General features: G+C 39.2%; 1 protein-coding gene across 7 annotated transcripts in view; it reads left to right on the top strand.

Moving 5' to 3' along the window:
* Window positions 1–22,544, top strand: part of ide (insulin-degrading enzyme) — a 110,656-nt gene that overhangs the window by 37,855 nt on the left and 50,257 nt on the right. For all 7 annotated transcript variants that reach the window (XM_069900529.1, XM_069900528.1, XM_069900526.1 and 4 more), the window contains 7 exons: window positions 280–372; window positions 1,072–1,163; window positions 2,162–2,242; window positions 4,533–4,636; window positions 9,883–9,985; window positions 16,769–16,891; window positions 19,807–19,889. In XM_069900529.1, the coding sequence (XP_069756630.1) occupies window positions 280–372; window positions 1,072–1,163; window positions 2,162–2,242; window positions 4,533–4,636; window positions 9,883–9,985; window positions 16,769–16,891; window positions 19,807–19,889 (679 nt within the window). The remainder of the gene's footprint in view (window positions 1–279; window positions 373–1,071; window positions 1,164–2,161; window positions 2,243–4,532; window positions 4,637–9,882; window positions 9,986–16,768; window positions 16,892–19,806; window positions 19,890–22,544) is intronic.

The raw sequence follows: 22,544 nt of genomic DNA, 5'->3' as shown, positions 1-22,544 counted from the left end.
TTTCTTGTGTAATATTTTATGATATTTGTGCCGTGATGCTGAATTCTTTGTGCTGCAACATTATCTTGTATTTAATGAAGTATAGAGTGTTGTATATTGTTCTATTAATCTTGTTAATGATTCCCAAATGTCAAAATATAAATGCTAATTTTTAAAATTTCTTCAAGTATCCAGTTATAGTGATTCAATAAGAAATAGCCATATATTCAAAGCATTTTAGAGATTACTACATTTCTAAAATCAAAATACACAACAAGCACTTTCTGTATTTGTTATTAGGTTGGGTAAATACTCTTGTTGGTGGACAAAAAGAAGGAGCTAAAGGTTTCATGTTTTTCATCATTAATGTAGATCTTACTGAAGAAGGACTTGGTAAGTGAGGTATAATTTTTGCAAAAACAGATTTTATGCTCTGTAAATGTATTGAGCTGGTCAAATCTTTTGCATTTGGTGAATAGAATACATGTCAACATTTTAGCAAAAAATGTATTTCCTACAATATAAAAAAATGGAATAAAACACGTTACAAGACAAGAATGCTGAGTGAAGTACAAATGATTTAATTGCTGGCAAAGGTAAAGTTTGAAATAAAAGCAAAATATTGTAAAGGCTTGAGGTCAGGCAGCATCTACGAAAAGAGTAAGGGTTAATCGCATGTGGAAAACTCTTCATTGGTTCTGGAGAAAGGACTTTGTTTCTCCTTCAACAGATGCTGCTGGGCCTCTTGATTTATTTGTCTTCATTTTTTTTATTTCACTGAACTGGTCTTATTTGTACTTCAGAGTTTTCAACATACTAGACTGCTGCTAATCTATTAGTTTACAATGCAAGTAAGATTTGCTTGTAGGGCATGCACTGTTAGGACAGTGCAAATGCCTAACATACAGAAAGTAGGGAAAGTAGGATCGTAATTGACTGGAAGCACTGAAGTTTCTAGCTGGAACATCGTATAACTTGTGAGGAAATGATGTAATCCATGTGTACTGAAAAATAAAAGTGGTCTTTGGTTTCTTGATGCTTTGTTGTAAATGACACGTACATTTTTTTTTCACTATCCTTTTTTCCACACAGTGCATGTTGAAGATATAATTCTGCACATGTTCCAGTATATTGCCAAACTGCGTACTGAGGGGCCACAGGAATGGGTTTTCCAGGAATGTAAGGTATGAATGAAACGTGACTTTGAAACTTGAATCTTTTTGGAAATTGGACTTAAAATGGATCTGTAAATTTCTGTGGAAAGTAATTGGAAGAAAAGCTTGTGTAGGAATTTAAAAAAATTGTTTTTTGCATTCATTGTATTGTCATTATTTGAGTTGGTTTGTTTAGAAGGTTTGCTAGCAGGTTAAGCACATTCCAGCCAATTTAGAAGCTTTTGTACAGATTTAGAAACATGTTTCTCTATTACTGTAGATCTATCAGTTGCTCAGACTTTGAAGTTTAATTTAGAAACTTGAATTAACGGATGTGATTAGTTAGAACGAAGCATTTAAAAATGTATATATTCAACATTTCATAGTTGGGAGAGAATGGAAATAAAATGCATATTGCTGAAAGATGAAGCATTTTAACCAAAAATATCAGAGTATATTTTCAAATGAAATTTTACAGTGAGGAAATGAATATAGTAAAAAATAATTGGAATAGGAGTGACTTTAGGAAGGCAAGTTTTCATTGATTTAATTTATTTTGCTACATTCCCTATCTCTCCTGAAGATCTTGTCTTTTGCTGGAATATGCTTCGAAAGTTCAAGTTCCCCTTTAATTCATTTCTGTATTGATGGAATGTTCTATATTGGGGTTTTACCTAGCTCATTTATTTCTAAATTGGATTGTCTAATGACAAGATTGTTCCTTCTGTATCTTGAAGCTAATCACAGCACCCATCTGTTATCCCACCTAAGATCAGATGACTTGGCACAGACTTGTGTTCCTATTTAGGTTTTTATGGATAATTTTGACCATTGAGATTTTGATTATTTGGAACGTTCAAATCCAGGTTAAAGAAGTGTTCTATGGTTCAACACCCCTTTTCAATAGTTGCAAGAATTCAAGAGTCAAGAATCCTTAATTCTTTCCAGGATCTGGAGTGATAAGAATCCACGAATAATTTCGTTTTCTTTCGTATAAGACTACTAAAAGTGTTTTCTTTTAAATTTAGGATTTGAATGCTATGGCATTTAGGTTCAAAGATAAGGAACGCCCACAAGGATACACTTCAAAAATTGCTGGATTATTACATGTATGTTGAGATATTTTTGTCATCTTTATTTCAATGGAATTACGTTTATTGTCACTCCTTTAGATAAATAGCACTTTTTAATCTTTACATGCCTGCATGCAAGTAAGAAAGGAATAGTTTGTAAAATACCGGTGAGGAGGAGAAAAAGAAAACAGTGCATTTCCCTTCTCCTTTGGTTTCAATTGTATTTATTCTCAGTAGTGGAAGGTTTAAGGTCAAGTTAATTCAGATGCCTTTGTCAGATTTAGAATAGGTCTTGTTCTTCCTGATACATGAAAGTTACAATTTGATTAAAACAAATCTTTCTAAACATTGATTTGCAGAACAGATTGCAATTCAAGCCCTAGTGTAGAAATAGAATCAGTGGAAATCCTCAATGTTTGCAAGAGAATTTGGCAATTCGAGCTAAGTCGATCACTTTGAAACTACTTTCAAGGTGATTGTTTAGCATGGCCAGGTCTAGTTTTGCTTTGAATTGAAAGTACAGCAAAACAGCTAATTTTACTTTGAAGAAATGAAATTGTTGTAGTCATAATCTCAAACGATGATTTTTTTTTTGTATCCTGTAAAATGGGGAAGTCTCTTGTCCAGTGCACATGCTGGATAAACTCAGCATGTCATGTGATCATGCTGTGTTTCTTCAACAATTGTTTGCACTGCAAAAGACCCCAGCATCTACAGAATGTCCTCTTTACCTTTTAAATCCATTGTCAAGTCTTCACACAGCTTTGTCCAAATGGATGTTTTGGGAATAGTGTGGCACAGTTAGTATAGTGGTCAGAATAATGCTAATACAGTGCCAGTGACCCAGATTCAAATCCAATGCTGTCTGTGAGGATTTTGTATATTCTCCCTTTGACCTCAGCACATTTTCACTTGATGGTCTGGTTTCCTCCTTCCTCCAAAGAATATATATGGGGTTGGTAGGTTAATTAAGTGTAATTGGGCAGCACTGGTTTCAATGCCAAATTGGCTTCTAGCATGTTGTAAATAGTTTTTTCGGCTTCTTGTGGCTTACTAAGTGCACTGAAGTAACTTGCTTGGATTTCTGTGACATAACTTTCCAAAATGCTCTCTCCATTACTGAGAAGAGCAGATTAGGGATGCCACACCATTCTACTTGGAAAGTTTTGTAATTTCTCATCTCTGGGTGTAAATCCTGGTACTGTGTGAGTACCACAGCCAATTGGACAGTAGCTGTTCAAGAAAGCAACTTGTCACCACTCTCAAATGCAATTAATCAGGAGCCTTGACAGTGATGTCTCTGTCTGACCTGTAAATACATACAAAGCAAAGAGCATCTGAGGAAAATTCAGCTGAAGTTGCATTTGTTTCTTTTACAGCAAAAGTGTTGCTGTGGTAGGAGAGGGAAATTGTGTGATGTGGCTGACTGTATTCTCATATGCAAAGTTTTGCCCTTTTTTTGTTGCCAGGATTAGCCAAAGAACAGAAGCTAGGCAGTGCACATGATAAATTTAGTCATGGGCTACAGGGTGAGCAGAATCTATTCATTGATATATAATGTAAAACAAAATGTCCTCAGGAATTTAATAGGGTAGATGCTACAATTGTGTTTTCCCTTGAGTGATACTGAAACTGGCATCATGGACTCAAAATAAGGGAGTCTCAGCAGGACTCAGATGCAAGAAATGTTTTTACTTAAAGGGTATTATGGCAGAGGAGAATGATAGATTTTTGGATACCTCTGAAACCAAGGAATATTGGGTTGGTGCAGAAAAGTCGCACTGACGTAAAAGAGCTCCTTGATTAGAATAGCATGTATGGGGGGGGGGGGGGGCGGTGGGTGGGTGGGGGTGGTTAAGTAGCAGATGTCTTATCCATGCTTCTTTTCCTTGTGTTCTTATTGCTAAAATAGACTCATTCATCCACTGCATAAGAGGAGAAATTAAAATAACTTGCGATGTACTTACAATGGAAAACTGAATGCATAACAACAAATGTTAATTAAACTGTATGCTCCTGAGGTGCTATATGTTACTTTACATGGCATAACAAAAATCTTCAATTAAAACTGTTGCAAAGTTACGTTCATGCTGCCCATCATAACACACATCATTCTTTTCAACATCTTTTTGACAAGATTTATGAAAAGCACACATTAAATTGGATAGTAATCTGAACATTTTAACTGTTTCAGGGTTAAGCTGTAATTTTCTCTTTTGGTGCTGTGCAAATTACAGCTCATTGGTTTGGGACAGCGGCAATTGAATTGTTCATTTGTTATTGTGCAAATTTCCACTTGCATCAGTTTTGTTCTGTTCCTTTCCAGTACTATCCCATTGAAGAAGTTCTTGCAGCTGAATATTTACTAGAGGAGTTTAGAGCCGACCTAATACAGATGGTGCTGGAAAAATTGACTCCAGAGACTGTGCGGTAAAGGTTATTTTTACTGGCTGACTTTCAGTTTATTTTGTACTGCAAGGCCAAAAAAAATTTCCATATTTTAGTGCATTATTCAATGCCAAGGTTGTTTGCCGATATCAAAACACTAATTCTGCAGTATTCCCTCACTGTGCTGGATAGGGCAAGCCAAAGGGGCGTCTTGCACAGTGATCTTCCAGCACACACGTCTAACTCTGTGTGCACCCCCTGGAAACAGCCTGATAATCAGAGAGTCCTCTGTTATGCTGCTGGAGATGAAGCATGACAATGATCCTTGCATCCTTCTCTACACACTCCACAGTTTTGCAAAAAATTGGGTGGCTGTCTCTTCACCATCACAGACATCTTGAGCGCAGCATAGGCTAGGGATGATACACCATGGATGGAGGTGAGAGAAAAGTTTTTTTCCAAAAATAGACTTTATTCACAATTAATTATTTACAAAAAGAAAACATTCAAAGACCCTTCACACCCTTTCTGTCATGTCCATACATTCCCATCATTGTACACTGTTACATTTGCTTTCTATTTACACTGTTGCCATCACTGAAGCACCTGTCATTACTCCCAACCCCCCTGTAGTTTGAAGGACTTCCCATTGGTCTCAGGCCTTCAATGACAGAAGGACTCTTAACTCTCAGGAAATATTCCAGCTGCTTGAAATCTGCCAGTAGCCAGCATTTGCTCATGACATTATCATGTGCTGAAAGACCAGCAAGTTTCAGGAGGACCAAAGAGCTGATGCTCTTCCAGCAGTTCTGGATGTCTGTCTCTGCATCCTTGGGAACAGGAACAGCCTGTAAATCAGAGTCATCTGTCATGCTGCTGCTAAGGATGAACTGAGACCAGGACTCTTGCATCCTTCTCCACACACTGTTCGAGAATCTGCAAAGAATTGGGTTAATGTCTTCATTTCACTGCAGTCCTCTTGGGGACAATGTGCATTGTGAGTGATGTTGCTATTGTATAAGAAGGATCTGTCTGGAAGGGTGCCTCTCACCATCAGCCAGGCTGTGTTCTGGTGCTTATTTGTAAGCACTAGCGATGAGACCAGATGACATGACCAGTCTGGTTAGGGAACTACCCCATGGTATCTATTGAGTCCTCATCTTTCATTTTCTACAAGATGTTCCGTGCTGACCATGCCTGATGGGCTTGTGGTGAAAAGTATTGCCTGGAAAAACTTTTTCATGAAGGATAGGTAGTATGGCAAAATCCAGCTGATGGGGTCATTGTGTGACAACGGAGCCAGGCCCATCCTTTGCAACACCTGTGACATGTAGAATCTCAGCACATAGTGACATTGGTTCCATGAATGGCCTGATGCAACCACACACATAGGTGCTCAACAGGATGAGGGCCACGTTAGGTACGCCCTTGCCCCGTTTTCTGGTGCTTAACATGGTGAACCTTTGGACCCTTTCCATCTTGGATCCTCATACGAAGTGGCAGACTGCTCTGGTGACCACCAGGGGTGATGTGGGGGATAGGCCATACCTGCACTACTTACAGCAGTACCAAGAGCATCTCGCACCTGATGACCAGGTTCTTCCCTGTCATTGAGACCTTCGTAATTCATTCTGACCCATTCTTTTTGCAAACCTCAACAGCTCCAAACCAGATCCCTTAAGCCTTCAGGTAGTCAGATATGACTGTGAGGAGGTTAATGGATCAGTTGGACCTGTTATCAAAGAGCATTACATCGATCTTCCAAATTACCTTGACATCCGATGCAGATTCAAACTGGCCACAGTTGCTGAAGAGACTGTGGACAGTTAGTGTGTGAGTTGAAGACGGTGACATTTTCTGTGTACGAGGCACTTTGCCGTGAGTGCCTCCACTGCCTGGCAATATCACTTATACCCTCGTCCTTCTGGATTGACTCAATGAAGAGCATACAAATAACGTTAGAGAAAGCGGGCAACCCTACCTGACTCCAAATGATGATGAAGCTATCTGTTTCCCACCCATTGATTTGGACTGGTATGAATGTTCGTATAAAGCAGTTTAATCCAATTTTGGATTTTCTCCCTAAAACCCATTTTGGAAAGTATTTTCATTGTATATATGTGCAATATCTGGCGGAAAGCCTTCTGCTTGAACCTGACTAGGCAAGTGTCCACCCTCTGTCTTGCACATGGGTGATTGTACTCTTGAGCAGTGCTGGCTTGTCAAATATTTTCCTGGCTGGAACCGTACAGGTTTGGTCTGGGTGAATTATGTGATCTAGGACAGACTTGATTGGTGATGGCTTTTGACAGGATTTTGTAGTAATCGTTTATCAATGATAAGGGCCTCCAATTCCTAATATCTTCATTCTCCCCCTTGTATTGAAGATGAGGATGACATTGCTCTTCCTCATGGAGTCTGATGTGCTGCCTGCCAGGAGCATAGTATTGTATATTTCCAGCAGGTTGCACAGAGCCGTGTACAACTCTGTCAGTAAGCCGTCACTTCCAGGAGTTTGTTAGCTCCCCCAGGATAATTAGCTGGTCCAGACTCTTGCTGTTTAAGACCTATCAAGAACAAGGTTCAGGAGGCCATTCCATCAGTAGTCTTAATGTCATGCAATTTAGCATAAAAGGATCTGCTGATCCTCTGTATGCCTGTCTGCAAGAATGTGACTGAGCCGTCCTCATCCTTAAGGCTATGGATCACTCAACTCCCTCTGAACCTTTAAGAAGAAAAGGCAGGTCTTATCCTGTCATCGGAACTCCTCACTCCTCTCCACTGCAGAAGGAAGAGTTGCTGCAGGTCAGCCTGAAGTTGGCTCAGTTCCTCTGCCTCTCTCTTGTTCTCTGAAAACCCTCAGTTATAAAAAAAACTGGTCGCTTCCCACCAGTTTACTGGGCAGTCAAAGAATGGTTTCACAGTTCTTCAAACAGCGTACTCCTTCTTTATTTCCTCTACATTCTCTGGGGTCAGCAATGTAACGATAAGGTTCCACAGTCCCCTGCCAGCTTCTGGTCCTCCTGTAGTTAACAAGAGGTGCAAAGGAGGCAGTGGTCAGAGAACACTGGCATGACATCAGTGGTTTTGACCATGTCAGCTTTTGACATGAAAACAAAGTCTATCTGAGACTGGATTTTGTGGTCTAACCCTGATTGGATGGGCTGCAACTGTCCTTCACCTGCAGGGTTGTTAACAGCTGTGCGTCTTTTACCATCCCCATCAGGAGTCTGTAGGAATTCTCCAGTCTGCTGTTTCCCCACCCCAGATTGTTCAGCTGCATTGATGATGCCCACCCCTCATGCCTTCATTAGTTTATTATTATTCAACTGTCGATTTGTTTAGTAATAAAATATTTTTTCATACTTATCCTTGATTACATTTTCAAATGCCGCTTTCTTCACATTTCAAGCAATATTAATGTCCCTAGTTTCTCATCTGCTTTTATGCTCGTCCAGCTGCAGTTCTATTTTTCCTTGCATCTTTCCTCCAAAAATTGCCAACATTAGGTTTATTGCCCACTACATCCTTTGTAACATACTGGCTGTCTTTTAGCCCAAACATTACATCCCTTTTCTATATTGGGACATTGTCCTGAGTCTTTATAAGAACTTAATTTTTCAAAAGCTTCAGTTACTTCTATGAAGTTCACCTGCAAAGTCAATTGAGGGGTCAGCATTCTTCTGTTTATCAATGACATTCAACACTGTCTTTATATCCTTCCTGAATTAAGGACATGGATGAAGTGGACAGTGATGCTCTCCTGATCAATCTGGGCTCATTTGTCCAGACTTTAGCCCTTTTTGCTGTATACATGACCCATCTCTGGAAGTCGGCTTGCTTGTTCACATAGAACAAAAAAATCCAGCTTCATGAGTCCTAATACGCTCCACTGCTGAGACTACCTACTTTTGGCAGATCGAAGCTGGGTAAGTCTAGACACCTCCCACCCCCAAACCTGCCTTCGATGCTTTCACACAGTGCTTGAAAGGAAGATAAAACCCAGCATTTAAGCACAGTGTAAAAGGGGCTTTGGTTGCAATAATAAACACGAGTCCATTTAGTGTCACTGTTTGTGCAAGATGAATTTTGCAGCAATTGCTAATTTCACAACACTTTAAATTGCAGAACAGTGATGATTTAAAGAACCTTTCTACTCTGCATTGAAATGTTTACAATGGTGTGAAGTTGCTTTATATTTTCTGAAACTTCATATTAAAGACAATTTTCATTACCATTGGGGATCCCTTTCAGTGCTTCCAAATAGTTTTGCAGGCATCATCTCAATCATTCAAAGAAAACTAATTTTGGACATTTAAAAACAAAGTATAAATTTTACCCTTAATTTTCATATCCTCTTCTATTTCATGCCTGTATCCCTTTTGGTTATTGTAGCCTTTGTTTTGGTTTTAATATCTTGCTTAAATTTTGCTTTTTGTTTTTTTTTAAACTTGTGAGAAATCTTCAGTTTAATTGAATAATTTCACGGTTGGTCATACTTATATATGTCACAGATTTTTTAGTACAGGTTGTATCTATCTTATCTGGCTCTCTGTGGTCCAGCAATTCCCATGGTCCGGCACATTTGAATCTGCCACCATTAGTACATACTCCTTACTGACAGCGCGAGATTCGAAGCCTAGTCCTGATCACTGGTGCTGTAAAGGCATTGCGCTAACTGCTACTGTAACCATGCTGCCCCACAGTCTTATTTTCTGTTTTGAACTACCTTTGATATCTTTGCATAGGGGGTTCCCTTAGGGATCGATTTTGGTTTTCCAGTATTTTCTGTGGTCCTGTATTGGCTAGATCCCAACTCACCGGATTAAAGAGGTACAACCTGTAGTGGACATTGTTCTGTTATGGACTTAGTATTCCGAGAAAGCTCCTGTAAAAATGAAAAAACCAAGTGAAAATGTAATGTTTCAATTATTTTGCTTACCTCCTTGTTTTTCCTTGTGTGCTAATCTCAATCATGTCCGTTAAGGACAGCCGGTTATCCTATATTAAGGAAAATCCTAAAAAAAATTGTGACGTGAAATGCTGCTTTTTGATGATATAGAAATGCTCTTCTCTTGACTTGTAGCAAGTGAAATAAAAGTGTGGATTACAGCCAGTAGACACAGAAATTCTTTCATCACATTTCAGCCTTTAATGCTTTGATTGTTCAGTGATTGAGTGGTTTTGTGTCAGAAATTTATTCGTATTCTCAAATATCAAAGTACATAATATAAAATCAGTGATGCCATTCACAAATTCCTTTATTCAAATGTGCTTCTCTTTTGCAGGGTAGCTGTAGTTTCTAAATCATTTGAAGGACAAACGGATAGAACTGAAAAATGGTATGGCACGCAGTACAAGCAGGAAGCCATTAAGTCTGATGTCATTCAGGTGGGCAACAAATACCTTAAAATAGGGATGATGAAATATTTAAATTGATTTCTGTGAGCTAAGTTACTGTCTGAGTTGCACTGATTTTACATTATCCATTTTTTTGTACAAGGAAGTCAGGTGCAATAAAGGTCACATTGGTGGAAACCAGAGTCTTAATTATATTACTCCCATAGCAGAAAGGAAATTATTTTGTGTTTTTCTAAATGTATAAATTTCATATTATTAAAATGCTATTTTTAATGCAGTCAAAGACAAAACTATCATTTGTACAATGAAGCAGTAGAGGCTACCCCACTACATGATTTTAAGACACAGATTTTTAATTAGTAGGAGAATTAAGGATTATTTGGAACAGGTGGGTAAGTGGAGCTGAGCCCTGCTTCTATTCCTTCCAGTTTTTGGAAGAGCGAGATATTTTAATTTGAACTTTGTCATCTTAAACAATTAATCAATGATGCATGGAAATTACTGTACATTTTGGTATATAAGGCGACTTCTAGATGTCAGGGCCCCATTTTTAGCCTAATTTTAATGGTTTTATTATATATTGGGTGTATAAGTTGACCCCCCCCCCCCATCTCCAAAAATTGAGTTGATTGAGCTGTTGGGCATTGCTCTAAGGTAATTGTTATCATGGAGCCACCAGAAAAATGACAAAAGTATGAAGTGAGTTTTAAATTAAAAGTAATAAACAGTGAGTCTTTGGATGTGCTTGCTGAGGTCTTTTCCTCAGTCGATGATAGTGATTGAAGGATTTAAAATATTTTTTAAAATAAAAATGTCTTTCTAATATGGTAGCTTGAAGATTCTTTTGTGGTATTTTGGGTCGTCTTATACACCAACTTTATGTCGAATGTTTTTTTTTAGTTGAATTCAAGGTCTCATTTTTGTGTCTGGCATATAAGTCAACCCCTGACGTGAGTGCTTTTTGAAAGTTTCCATATTCGATTTATACACTGAAATATATGGTAGGCATTAAATCTACAGACACATCAACGTACAATTTCTTCTTGTATGAGGCTGCAGTTGACTATCTTTTTCCTGAAGGAATTTGCACATACAATAACAACTTGCATTTATTCCTTCAATGTTAAATGCACAAGGGTTTGACTTTGGAGCATTAACGAACATAAATACTTCAATTTAGGAGTAAGAAAAGATTAAGGGTTAAGGTACTTAACTGCTTAAGCCAGAACTCAATAATTCCAACAATACTGTAACATTGCGTAAAGTTAAAGCAATCCAAAGCTCACATCATGAGTAGTTAGCGTGCTATAAAACATGGGTTCAAGAATTGGCCATGATAGAATGCAATCTCAAAAATAATTGCCCATAAATTGGAAGACAAAAAGAGGCTGCAGTTGCTAGAATCTGGAACATAAAAACAAAAAGTTGTAAGAAAACAGATCAAGCAGAATCAGTGCAGGCAAAAAGGTGCAAGTCATCATTTTGGGTTGAATCTCAACATCAGGAAATAAATTAGTACTGCACCAATTCGATTACTACATTTTATATACTTTTCGGTTCATCCTGAAATGTTATCTCATCCTTATAACTGAACATTCTTAATTTCTTGAGCAGGGGCAGAAAAATGGACAAAAGAAATGAAAACAAAATCTGAGCTATTTTTCTCATAATCATAAATGAGTATGGAAAGTGCTGCCATAGTGAGGTGCTATTTTTTTTTGTATCTTCTGCCAAAATGGCATTGGAGTTTCCATCATGTCTGTTCTCACTAGTACCATAATCTTTTCCCAAGTGTTGCTCTTTTGTTAGAGAGTGTTAATTCATAGTTTTGATTTGAAAATAAAATGTACACGCAAGATTGAATTTTAAAAATTAAATAAGGGTATCATGATACATGATGAAAAAATCAGTAATAATATTGCGTGGAATTTCGCATCTTGTGTTTGCCCAAACATAGCTAGTATGTGAAATCCAGTACGTGATGTAATATTCTGAAATGGGTAAGAATTCAGAATTGTTCTACAAACAGCAGCTCCTGCAAAAGTACACCTGGTTAAAACCAGCTTGGCTTTCTGGTCCAAATCACAATTAAACAATTTGGAATGTTTAGACAATGTCTTAAACGTATGCACACAGTAAATTGCTGGTATCTTGCAAGTTTTCTACCTCTGTGTGGGTTTGAAAGTTCAGATGTTGAGAGAGAGATTTATGATATTTTTTTAATATCAAAATCCGTCTCCTGCCAGTTCAGCAGAGAATTTCAGTCAATTGATACAGGAATTCCAAATTCCCTCGAAAAATATTTAAGAATACCCTAGAAATACTGTATGGCCCCCTGCTGGAAGAACATGTGAATGGCAAGATTAGAAGGAGATACTACAGAAGCAGTGATTTTTTTTTAAATAGAATGGGGCAAGCAGACTAATTCATACCAAAAAAATATTGAAATTTCCATATTTTAAGCAAAATATTTTTTGAAGATTAGCAAGGCAGAGCAGACTATATACGCTGAGTATATACCAGATTTGGGTAATGTAATGCACAAACATTCAATTAAAACTAATTAATATTATGATCAAGAGTAATGGAAAATTAAAAAAGGGAAAGCATAATGCAGCAACAAAGATTTTAGTTTTAAATATGGGCAACTTCCATGGTAGTCTGGACATATCATTAATGGATAAAATTTCAGCAGGTATGGGGTTGGTGTACCAGGAAATAAGAATTCACCAAAAATGCAACCATAAAATCAAAATGGGTAAGGGAATATGTGCAAAGAAATCAAATTCTGCATGCAATTGTTACCTTTGTGTTTTGATTCATAGAATTTTCAACAGCAATGGACTTTTTGAAAACAATGAGGTTATACCATAGATTTAACAAAACAAAACTGAGGAAATGCTGAATAATTATTTCACAGCAAGATTACGTGATTTTGTATTAGCAAAATAACTGATGAAAAGAAAGATACTAAAGAGTGATAAATCCCTCGGATTAGATGACCTTTATTGTGGGGTTTCAGAGGATTGGGGGAGTACCAAGTACCTATTAAATCCCCTGATTCAGTAATCAATTCTTTAGATTAGATAGTGAGCATATCTATTGATCATATAACAGTGAGGGAAGCAAACCAGAAAAATAGGAATTGCTGTGAGGTGATTGCATAATTAAGGAAAAAGCAAAATAACGCTACATTTTTGAGTAAATCAGAGGAAACAATTGTATATTGTAAAAGATCTTAGAATTAAGAACAGGAATTGGGTGCTTTGGCCCTCACCATTTAATAAGATCATGGCAGATATTACCTGAACTCATTTTCACACACCTATAGTTACTTTTCATCTTAATCTATTTACCTCCATGCTAAAAATACTCAAGTACTCATTTAAGGAAAAGTGGAAAAACTGTCGGAGCATTCAGCCCTTCAATCCTGTCCTACCATTCATTATGGTCCTGGTTGATCTTGCGTTTTCAGCACCCTACTTCTGTTTTCTTTATACCTTTAGCCAATGGGACCATGTACAACTCCCTTTTAGTCTCAACATCTTTCTGTAGTTGGGAATTCAACATGTTCATAATTCTGAGTGAAAATTATTCTCATCTCAGTCCTAAATGGCTTCCTCCCTTATCCTTAGATGGTGTCTCCTTGTTCTGGACTCCCCCAACATATTGGCTGATAGGCAGGAAGCAAAGGGTTGAAATTAAGGGACCCTATTCAGGATGGCTGCCTGTAACAAGTGGTGTACCACAGGGGTCGGTCTTGGGGCTGCTGTTGTTTACAATTAATGATTTGGATTATGGAATGAATGTTTTTGTGGCCAAATTTGCAGATGATACCAAGGTAGGTGATGGAGCAGGAAACTGAAGAAACTATAAAGTTGCAGAAGGATATAGACAGATTAGGAGACTGGGTAAAAGTATGGCAGATGAGATACAACGTTGAGAAGTGTATGGTTCTACATTTTGGCAGTGGAAATAAACAGGCAGAGAACTATCTGGATGGGGAGAAAATTCAAACCTCAGAAGTGCAAAGGGACCTGGGAGTCCTCGAGGAGGGAAACTTAAGAGTTAATGACCAGGTGGGATTGGTAGTGAAGAAAGCGAATGCTATGTTGGCATTCATTTCAAGAGGAATAGTGTACAAGAGTAAAGAGGTGTTGTTGAGGCTTTATGGGGCACAGGTGAGACCTCATTTGGAGTACTGTGTGCAGTTTTGGGCCCACTATCTTAGAAAGGATGTGATGTTATTGGAGAGGGTGCAGAGGAGATTTACTAGGATGATTCCTGGAATGCAAGAGCGATGAGGAACATTTGGCAGCTCTTGGATTGTATTCATTGGAGTATAGAAGAATGAAAGGGATTCTCGTGGAGACATTTTGAAAGGTTTTGACAGAGTGGATGTAGATAAGATATTTCCCTTGGTGGGTGAATCAAGAACAAGGTGTCTCGGTCTTAAAATTGGAAGTTATCCATTTAAAAGAGATGGGAAAGAACTTCTTTAGTAAGTGGGTCGTGGATCTGTGGAACTCACTGCCGCATACAGTGGTGGAGGCCAGATCATTGGGAGAATTTAAACAGGAAATGGATAAGTATCTAATTAGTAAGGGTATCAAGGGATATGGGGAAAAGGCTGGAAATTGGAACTAGGTGTGAACATAGTTCAGTTTTGTGTAGAGTCACGGAACAGATTTGATGGGCCTAGTGGCCTGCTTCTGTTCCTTTATCTTGTGATCTTGTGAACATGGGGCATATTCATCCTGCATCTAACTTGTCAAATCATATCAGAATTTGATTTGTCTCAATGAAACCCCCTTTCATTCTTCTGATTCTGATTAATATAACCCTAGCCTATCCAGTTTGTCTTCATGCATCAGTCTTGCCATTCCCAAGAATCAGTCTGGTGAGTCTTTGCTGCACCCCTTCAATACCAAGAATGTCCTTCCTCAGATTAGGAGTCTAAAATTGCACACCAAGGCTATGAAGCTACATAAAGATCTGTTGCAATAAAAGCTGACGTGCCATTTATTTTCTTCTCTGTCTGCTGTACCAGCTTTTCAACTTCAATCATGTTTATGTACATGCTGCAATTTATTTTTGTGCCATGACCTCTAGATTCCAGGTTCTCCTACAAGAAAGTGTCGTAACCATTCAGAATTGGATAGAGGATAATTTGAGCTCTTGTGTGGATTTCCAGAAATTGTAGAAAAGGTTCCTCTAGAGCAGGGGTGTCAAACTCAAATTCACGGAGGGCCAAAATTAAAAACTTGGACTAAGTCGAGGGCCGAACTAAATATTTATTGAAAATTTTCAACAACATCTGCATGTTTTCTCTTCTTTCAACATATGTAATGTTAAACTTTTTCTTATTAAAATAAATGTTTAATAATAGTTTTGGATAAACTCTTTCATTGTCATTGTCATTGGCCCATTTCCTTTAGCTTCTGAAACCGTGCACATGACGAGTCAATGAGGGATGATTAAAGCAGTGGTCTTCAAACTTTTTCTTTCCACCCACAGACCACCTTAAAAATCCCTTACTAATCACAGAGCACCAATGGCACAGGGACGCGAGTAGAAAGAAAAAGGTTGAGAACTGTTGTATTGTGGTAACTCCACATCTGATTAGGTTAATTGTTAGGCAAGTGGTCAGAGAAGGACCCCCGCCCCCCCACCCCAAGAAAGGCTAAAATCACAGGAACAAAATAAGCTTCCGTCTCACTGCTCCCAATCTTACACACAGTCCTGATGTGGAATGTGGGGTCGCAGCTCCACGTTCACCCGGGTTCAGGTGGTGTCTGTGTAGAGTTTGTACGCTCTCCCCTTGTCTTGGACCAACAGGTCGGTCGCCTGACGAAGGCACCTGAACCCCCCGATGAAACGCCGGCGTCCGGGGCGATGGAGGAATTGGCTGAGAAGAGCGCATTGATCCCACCCCCCTCCCATGGTTGGAGAGGGATTAAACTGCAATCTCACGGCGCCGGGCTCGTCTCCAACAAAAGGAGCGGGAGGCAGGGTCTGCTGCGCACGGAGCGAGGGGGAAGGCATCGCCAACGAGACGTTCGGTCTGGCGTCGCCGCTGAAGCGCAGACTCAGCGAGGATGGTCCCCAACTCCAGCCGCGTCTGTGTGTCCGGGAGCTGGGCGGGCTGAGTGCGGCGCTCCGATCCACGGGATTTGGGACTCTGAGATCCCTCCACACCTCCGGCGTCTTCATTTTCACCTTCAGTGTGCATGCGCTATACTGGCGCGGCGGCCAGCGGGCCAACTCTAATATATATTTAATATGATCTTGGGGGCCAAATATAATTATATTGCAGGCCAAATTTGTCCCACGGGCCAGAGTTTGACATGTATGCTCTAGAGAGACAGCTAAAATTGAAGCTCATACAGTTAAAACAAATTATGGACCTGGTTAGAAAATTTACTGAGCTGCAACGACATAAGAAATAATGTACAGTTAGTCAAATTATTTGGTGTTATTATGTCCTGCAAGGAGCATTGCTGGTGCCACTACAATTCTCACTATAGTTATGAAAGACATCAATATGGGTTTTAAAATATTGAGTGTGTTAACTTTCAAATTTATTCATGATTAACTAAATGGAAAGAACTTTGATGACCAAAATATACTGGATGAACACCATAGTAATTTTCTTGACCTATTACACGGCTTTGCAGCGAATTAAGGAATGTCTAATGGATTATATTTATTATATAATCTGTACAAAATGATAAATTAAAGAAGAAAAATTCCTTCACAGCAGAAAGTGGGTAATGTGTTCATTGCAATAAAAATTTCTATTTATCCTTACAGAAGTGGCTGAATGCAGACTTAAATGGAAAATTCAAGCTACCAATTAAAAATGAGTTCATTCCTACGAATTTTGAGATTTTCCCTTTGGAAAATGATGCTGCAGCATTTCCTTCTCTCATTAAGGTAATTAATTTAACTCTTTAGAAACATGAATATCCTGTTAGAGTTGAAAAAATTTGGCAATATTGTGATAGTATTTTTTATTTATATAAAAATAGCAAAATGTTTACCAAAAATAGTAAAATGTTTTTACTCTGTAATTTAACCTGCTGAGTTTCTTCAGCGTTGTGTTTTTATTTTAATTTTAATTTTAAAATCCATCTTTCTAAAGTTTGCTGAACAAGTTGATGAATGTTATGGTTTAAATTTGTTTTGCCTGTTGTTGGAAATGTATGGTTAGATCAATAAATAGTTAACAAAAAAATAGGTACAGTTTCAGGGCCCGGACATTATGTTAAAATGTAACCAAATTTGATGGCCTCATTTTGGGAATTTATTTATTCTTTGAGATGGGTTAAATTAATGAATGAATCACTTATTATCATGCCACAAACTCAGAACAGGTTTTGATAACTATACACTAGTAATGAGTTGTTTTTGAGTTGGCGACTATGTTTGTCATGAACTTTGTGATTATAATACTGCCCTAATACCAATTCCCACAACAAGATTACTTTAAAAATATTTGTAATAGCAAATATTTCCCTCAGGATTACACTTTTGAATCTTGTCTCTTTTGATGGTGTCATGCAACATCCATTTGAACCCACGACATTTGCATGAATTACTCAATCAGTATACATCGAGGATAAATGAATAAATATTGGCTGATGTCATGGGTATAATTTTAAAAAGTGTTGTGTGTGTGCACGCCCCAACATATCACTTGGACACATTCATGATTTTTATTTGCTCTTCAGACTATGGGATGGTTGTCAGTTCATAGTTAGGTATGCAAGAATAAGCTGACTGACTTGTTGAATCTAGGCGCAAGACAGTGGCTGGGCTGGTGATTGGAGCGTCGGACGCTTGGATGGGCAGGTGGCTGGGGCGTCGGAAGCTTGGATGGGCAGGCGGCTGGGGCATCGGGAGCTTGGATGGGCAGGCAGCTGGGGCGTCGGGAGCTTGGATGGGCAGGCGGTTGGGGCGTCGGGAGCTTGGATGGCAGGCGGCTGGGGTGTCAGAAGCTTGGATGGGCAGGCGGCTGGGGCGTCGGGAGCTTGGATGGGCAGACGGCTGGGGTGTCGGGAGCTTGAATGGGCAGGCGGCTGGGGCGTTGGGCGCTTGGATGGGCTGGTGGTTGGGGCGTCAGGAGCTTTGATGGGCAGGCGGCTGGGGCGTCAGGAGCTTGGATGGGCAGGCGGCTGGGGCGTCGGGAGCTTGGAAGGGCAGGCGGCTGGGGTGTCGGGAGCTTGGATGGGCAAGCGGCTGGGACATCGGGAGCTTGGATGGGCAGATGGCTGGGGCGTCGGGTGCTTGGATGGGCTGGTGGCTGGAGCGTCGGGAGCTTGGTTGGGTGGGCAGCATGGATCACACTTGCACTCTGCTTATTCAGCTGCCTGTATCACATCCATATACATCACAATAATGTGATCACTAGCCGTGCCCACTAACACTCCACAGCCAATATATTTCCATGAGCCGCATGTTCAAGAACTGTTACAGAGCCATGTGTGGTTTGCAAGCCGGGGTTTGGCCACCCCTGCTTTAAACTGAAATAATATCAATGACATTTTGGAAAAATTATTTTGTATCAATCCTCTCCTATCAATAAACCTTAGTGTGAAGAAGGTCATCTCTTGTTCTTGTAGTTGTTTACATTAAAAAGTCATTTGGCTTCTCAAACACCTACAATAAATAACCTGTCATGAGCTCTGTCCAGACTCCTATATAGTAAAGATCGTGAGATGGTGGTGATGATGTTGGTTGTTAAAACTAGTTTTGATTTTGCGTGAGTTCCAGAACTGTTATGAACACTGGCACTCCAGTTACTGCTACCCCACAAAGTGCTGTTATGTTCTGGAGCTCTTGGTCTTTACTGACAGAGCATTCCTCAGTCATTTTAATGCCTGTAATTATAAAAGGGAATAAAATGGGGTTATGTGTACTCTACAGCATCTCCCAACCACTCAGCAATTGTGGGAAATTCTTTACTATGAGAATACCAGTGGAGGGTGGGAATTCTCGTTAGGTTCCCAGCACATCACCCTTGGTGGCACATTGTCATATAATGTTATAATTACCACATTTAGTGCTAATTTATTTAATTTTGCTGTTCCTGAACATATACACCCGTATATCTTGAGTGCTAAGCAAGATACTAATGTGCCAACAAACCAATGCCTAATATAAATATCTCTGAAATCATGTTTTATCTCATAGTCATTAAAAAAAAATTTTAGGCAGAATTATTAAAATTATTTTATCTCATCAAGCCCCCTCAAAATTTTGAACACAAGCTCCCTTTTGTGTAAATTTTTTTGAAAGTCCACATTCTCACACCATCTGTTTGTACCTGAATTATCTCATTCAATCCTGACTATGATGTGCATTTCTTCTGTACTCCAATTTTGTTACAGCTCCTGAAGTCTATATTACCTAAAATATAGACCAGATGTTTCAGTATGCTGTTTCTTTCTCTACAAATGCTGCCTGCCTGCCTGCTAAAATATCCCCAGCATTTTCTGCATTTATTTTAGATTTCCATGACCTGCAGCATTTTCATTGAATAGACCCAAAATTTGACATAATATTTTAACTGTAGCCCAACTGATGCCTGGAAAAATTTAATATTAATTTCATAAGAAAAAATATTAGTATCATGTCTGTCAAGATTGTTTTCTGGTGACTAGTTTTATTCTACAAGTGGCTCTTCCATTGATCCACAGAGTAATGTCCACAGCTGACCATTTATTCATTTGCCATTTTAACTGTCATTTTAAAATCTTTTGAAAGTTGAGTGTTTCAACCAGAAGTTGAAGTGTTTAATTTGAAGTTGCAATGCCATATTTTCTGATTTGATGTTCTTTTTATTGCAGGATACAGCCATGAGCAAAGTGTGGTTCAAGCAGGATGACAAGTTCTTTCTGCCAAAAGCCTGCTTAAACTTTGAGTTTTTTAGGTATGTTTTTAATAAATGGTGATAAATTCTAACAGCAGAATTGATATTTTTTTAAAATGTCAGTAAAGAAGCTATAGTTAAAATTTAAACATATTGTACATTTATGCAACACATCAAACTGAAAGACATAGAGGGGCAGAAATAGACTATTCACAGCCTATTGAGACTGCCCTGCCATTTAATCATGAATTAGTGTTATAATGGGGGTGAAAGAACTGAAAAGGGGGAGGGGAAAGAAAAGGCAAACAGGTTTAACGGAAAGCAGTAAGGTCAATGTTCATGCCATGTGGCCCAGATGGAAAATAAGGTGCTGTTCCTCCAATCTGCGAGTGGTCAGGGTGGGAAAGTACGTAAGGCCATGGACAGACATCTGAGCATGAGAGTGTGACTAAATGGAATTGGTTGGCCACTGGGAGGTCGCTGTGGTTGCAAATGGAGTGGAAGTGCTGAGCAAAGCGATCTCCCAGTCTGCGGCCAGTCTCTCCGATGTAGAGAATGCCACAAAGAGTGCACTGGATGCAGTAAATAAATCCTGGATGTAAAGTGAAGTGTTGCTTCACATGAAAGGCCTGTTTGGGGCCCCTGATCGTGGTGAGGGAGGAGGTGCTGGCGCAAGTGTTGCACCTCCCGCGGATACAAGGGAAGATGTCGGGGATGCGATGGGTGGGAGGAATGAGTGCACAAGGGAATTGCAGAGGGAACGGTCCCTGGGGAAGGCCAAAAGTGAAGGAGAGAGAAAAATGTGTCGTGGTGGGATCCTGTAGTAAATGATGGAAATTCCAGTGGATGATGTGTTGGTTTCAGAGGCTGGTGTGGTGGTAGGAGAAGATGAGGGAGATTCTATGTTTGTTGCATCTGGGGGCAGAGGGGGCCAGGGCATATGAGCGGGAATGGAAGAGATGCAGGTGAGGGCTGAGTTGATAGTGGTGGAGGGGAATCTACATTTTTCTCATTCTTTGATGAAGGGCTTAAGCCCGAAACTTCAGTTAAGTAGCTTTACCTTTGCTACATAAAGGATACTGTTTGACCTGTTGAGCTTCCCCAGCATTTTGTGTTTTTACTTCAACCATGGTGCCTCCAGAATTTTGTGATTTCATTTATCTTAAGATTCTGGAATAGCCAACCATGAAGTGTCTTGTCAATTGCTTTAGTAAAGTCCATGCAGACATCATCCACTGTTCTACTCTCATCAATCATCTTAAAAAACTTAAAATAACTTTAAAAAAAACTCAAAGCTTTTAAGATAGAATCTCCTCTGCACAATGCTATTTTGTTTTGTTTTTCCCCAAGTTTATGCTTTTCCAGATATCAGTAAATCCTATCCCTAATACTCTTCAGTAATTTCCTTAACACTAATGCCAGGCTTATTGACTTGTAATTTCCAGCTTTGTTCCTGTTGTCTGGACAACATTGGCTCTGAGCCCTCACTGTGGCTAAAGAGGTTGCAAAGATTTCTAGCAAGGCTCAAGCAATCTTCTTGCTTGCCTTTCACAATAAGCTGAGATAGTTCCCATCAAGCCCTGAAAATATCCACCTTAATGCTCTTCAAGAAATTCAGCATCTCTTTTCTCTCCACATGGCCTGTCAGCATACCCCTCATTGATATTAGAATCCTCCACGTTCTTCTCCTTGGTAAATGCTGATATGAAGTATTCACTTAGTATTTCACTCACTTCTGGCTCCATGCAAAAAATTCCCTCCTTTGTACTGTACTTGAGTGGATCCACCCTCCCTCATGTTTGTAATGTCTTGGGATTTAATCCAAAATCTTTAATCATACCAAAAAAAGACATTCACAGCTATTAAAAAAAGGGGCATATTCACATACCTCACCTTGACAGATATGTCAGTTTAATCTTGCTGGTGGAGAAGCTTAGAAACAATAATCGGGCAAAGAAAAACATTGAAGCAGTCACTTGGTGAGGTTTCACTTGATGATGGAAAGTGAACACATTTCTTCGAGATGAATCATGTGTGATTAATCTTTTCGCAGTAATTGATGAAAAAAACTGCTGCAGATAGATGCATAGATTTTTAAATTTGATGAAGACAAAAACAGAGGATTGGTTAGAAGAACTGAGACCAGTTGGATGTCAAGGATGGCCGGCCCAAAAATTGGTTTAAAGGCAGAAAACTAAGTAGTGGTTTCGAGACCCAAGGATAGTACCCAGTGGAGCTTTCCCAGCGTTTATTGCTGGGACAACTTTTTTGATGTTTATTAGTAACTTCACCATGGATGTGCAGGTTAAAATTCCCAAATTTGCAGCGACAGCTGCTTGATTCATTGAATTGCTGACTTTAGCTGCATATAATTGATGGCATGAGATCTAAAACAATTTGAGGGAGCTGATGGGGAAAATGAATTTTCATGGCAGATGGCAGGGGCTGGGGGGATGGGTGTGGGGAGGAGAAAGGAGAGAGGAGAAAAGATGAGCAGTCTTTCTCAGCAAAAAACTTGGAAACATTTATTTGGAACTGTACAGCCATCAGATAAAGCTGCACTGCACCTGTAAATTTGCTCACCACCATACTAGCACGCCACAAATCATGGAAAGAATGCTGGAAGAACATGTGCAATGAAAATGTTTCCAGCTAATTTGTTTATGTAATATGGCTAAAGCTTTGAACAGTCACAAAGATTTAGCTCTTTGGCAG

This window comes from Narcine bancroftii, chromosome 10, assembly GCF_036971445.1.
Source record: "Narcine bancroftii isolate sNarBan1 chromosome 10, sNarBan1.hap1, whole genome shotgun sequence".
Lineage (NCBI taxonomy): Eukaryota > Metazoa > Chordata > Chondrichthyes > Torpediniformes > Narcinidae > Narcine > Narcine bancroftii.
The sequence above is the reverse complement of the archived record's forward strand: the minus strand, read 5'-3'. Positions and strand labels throughout refer to the sequence as shown.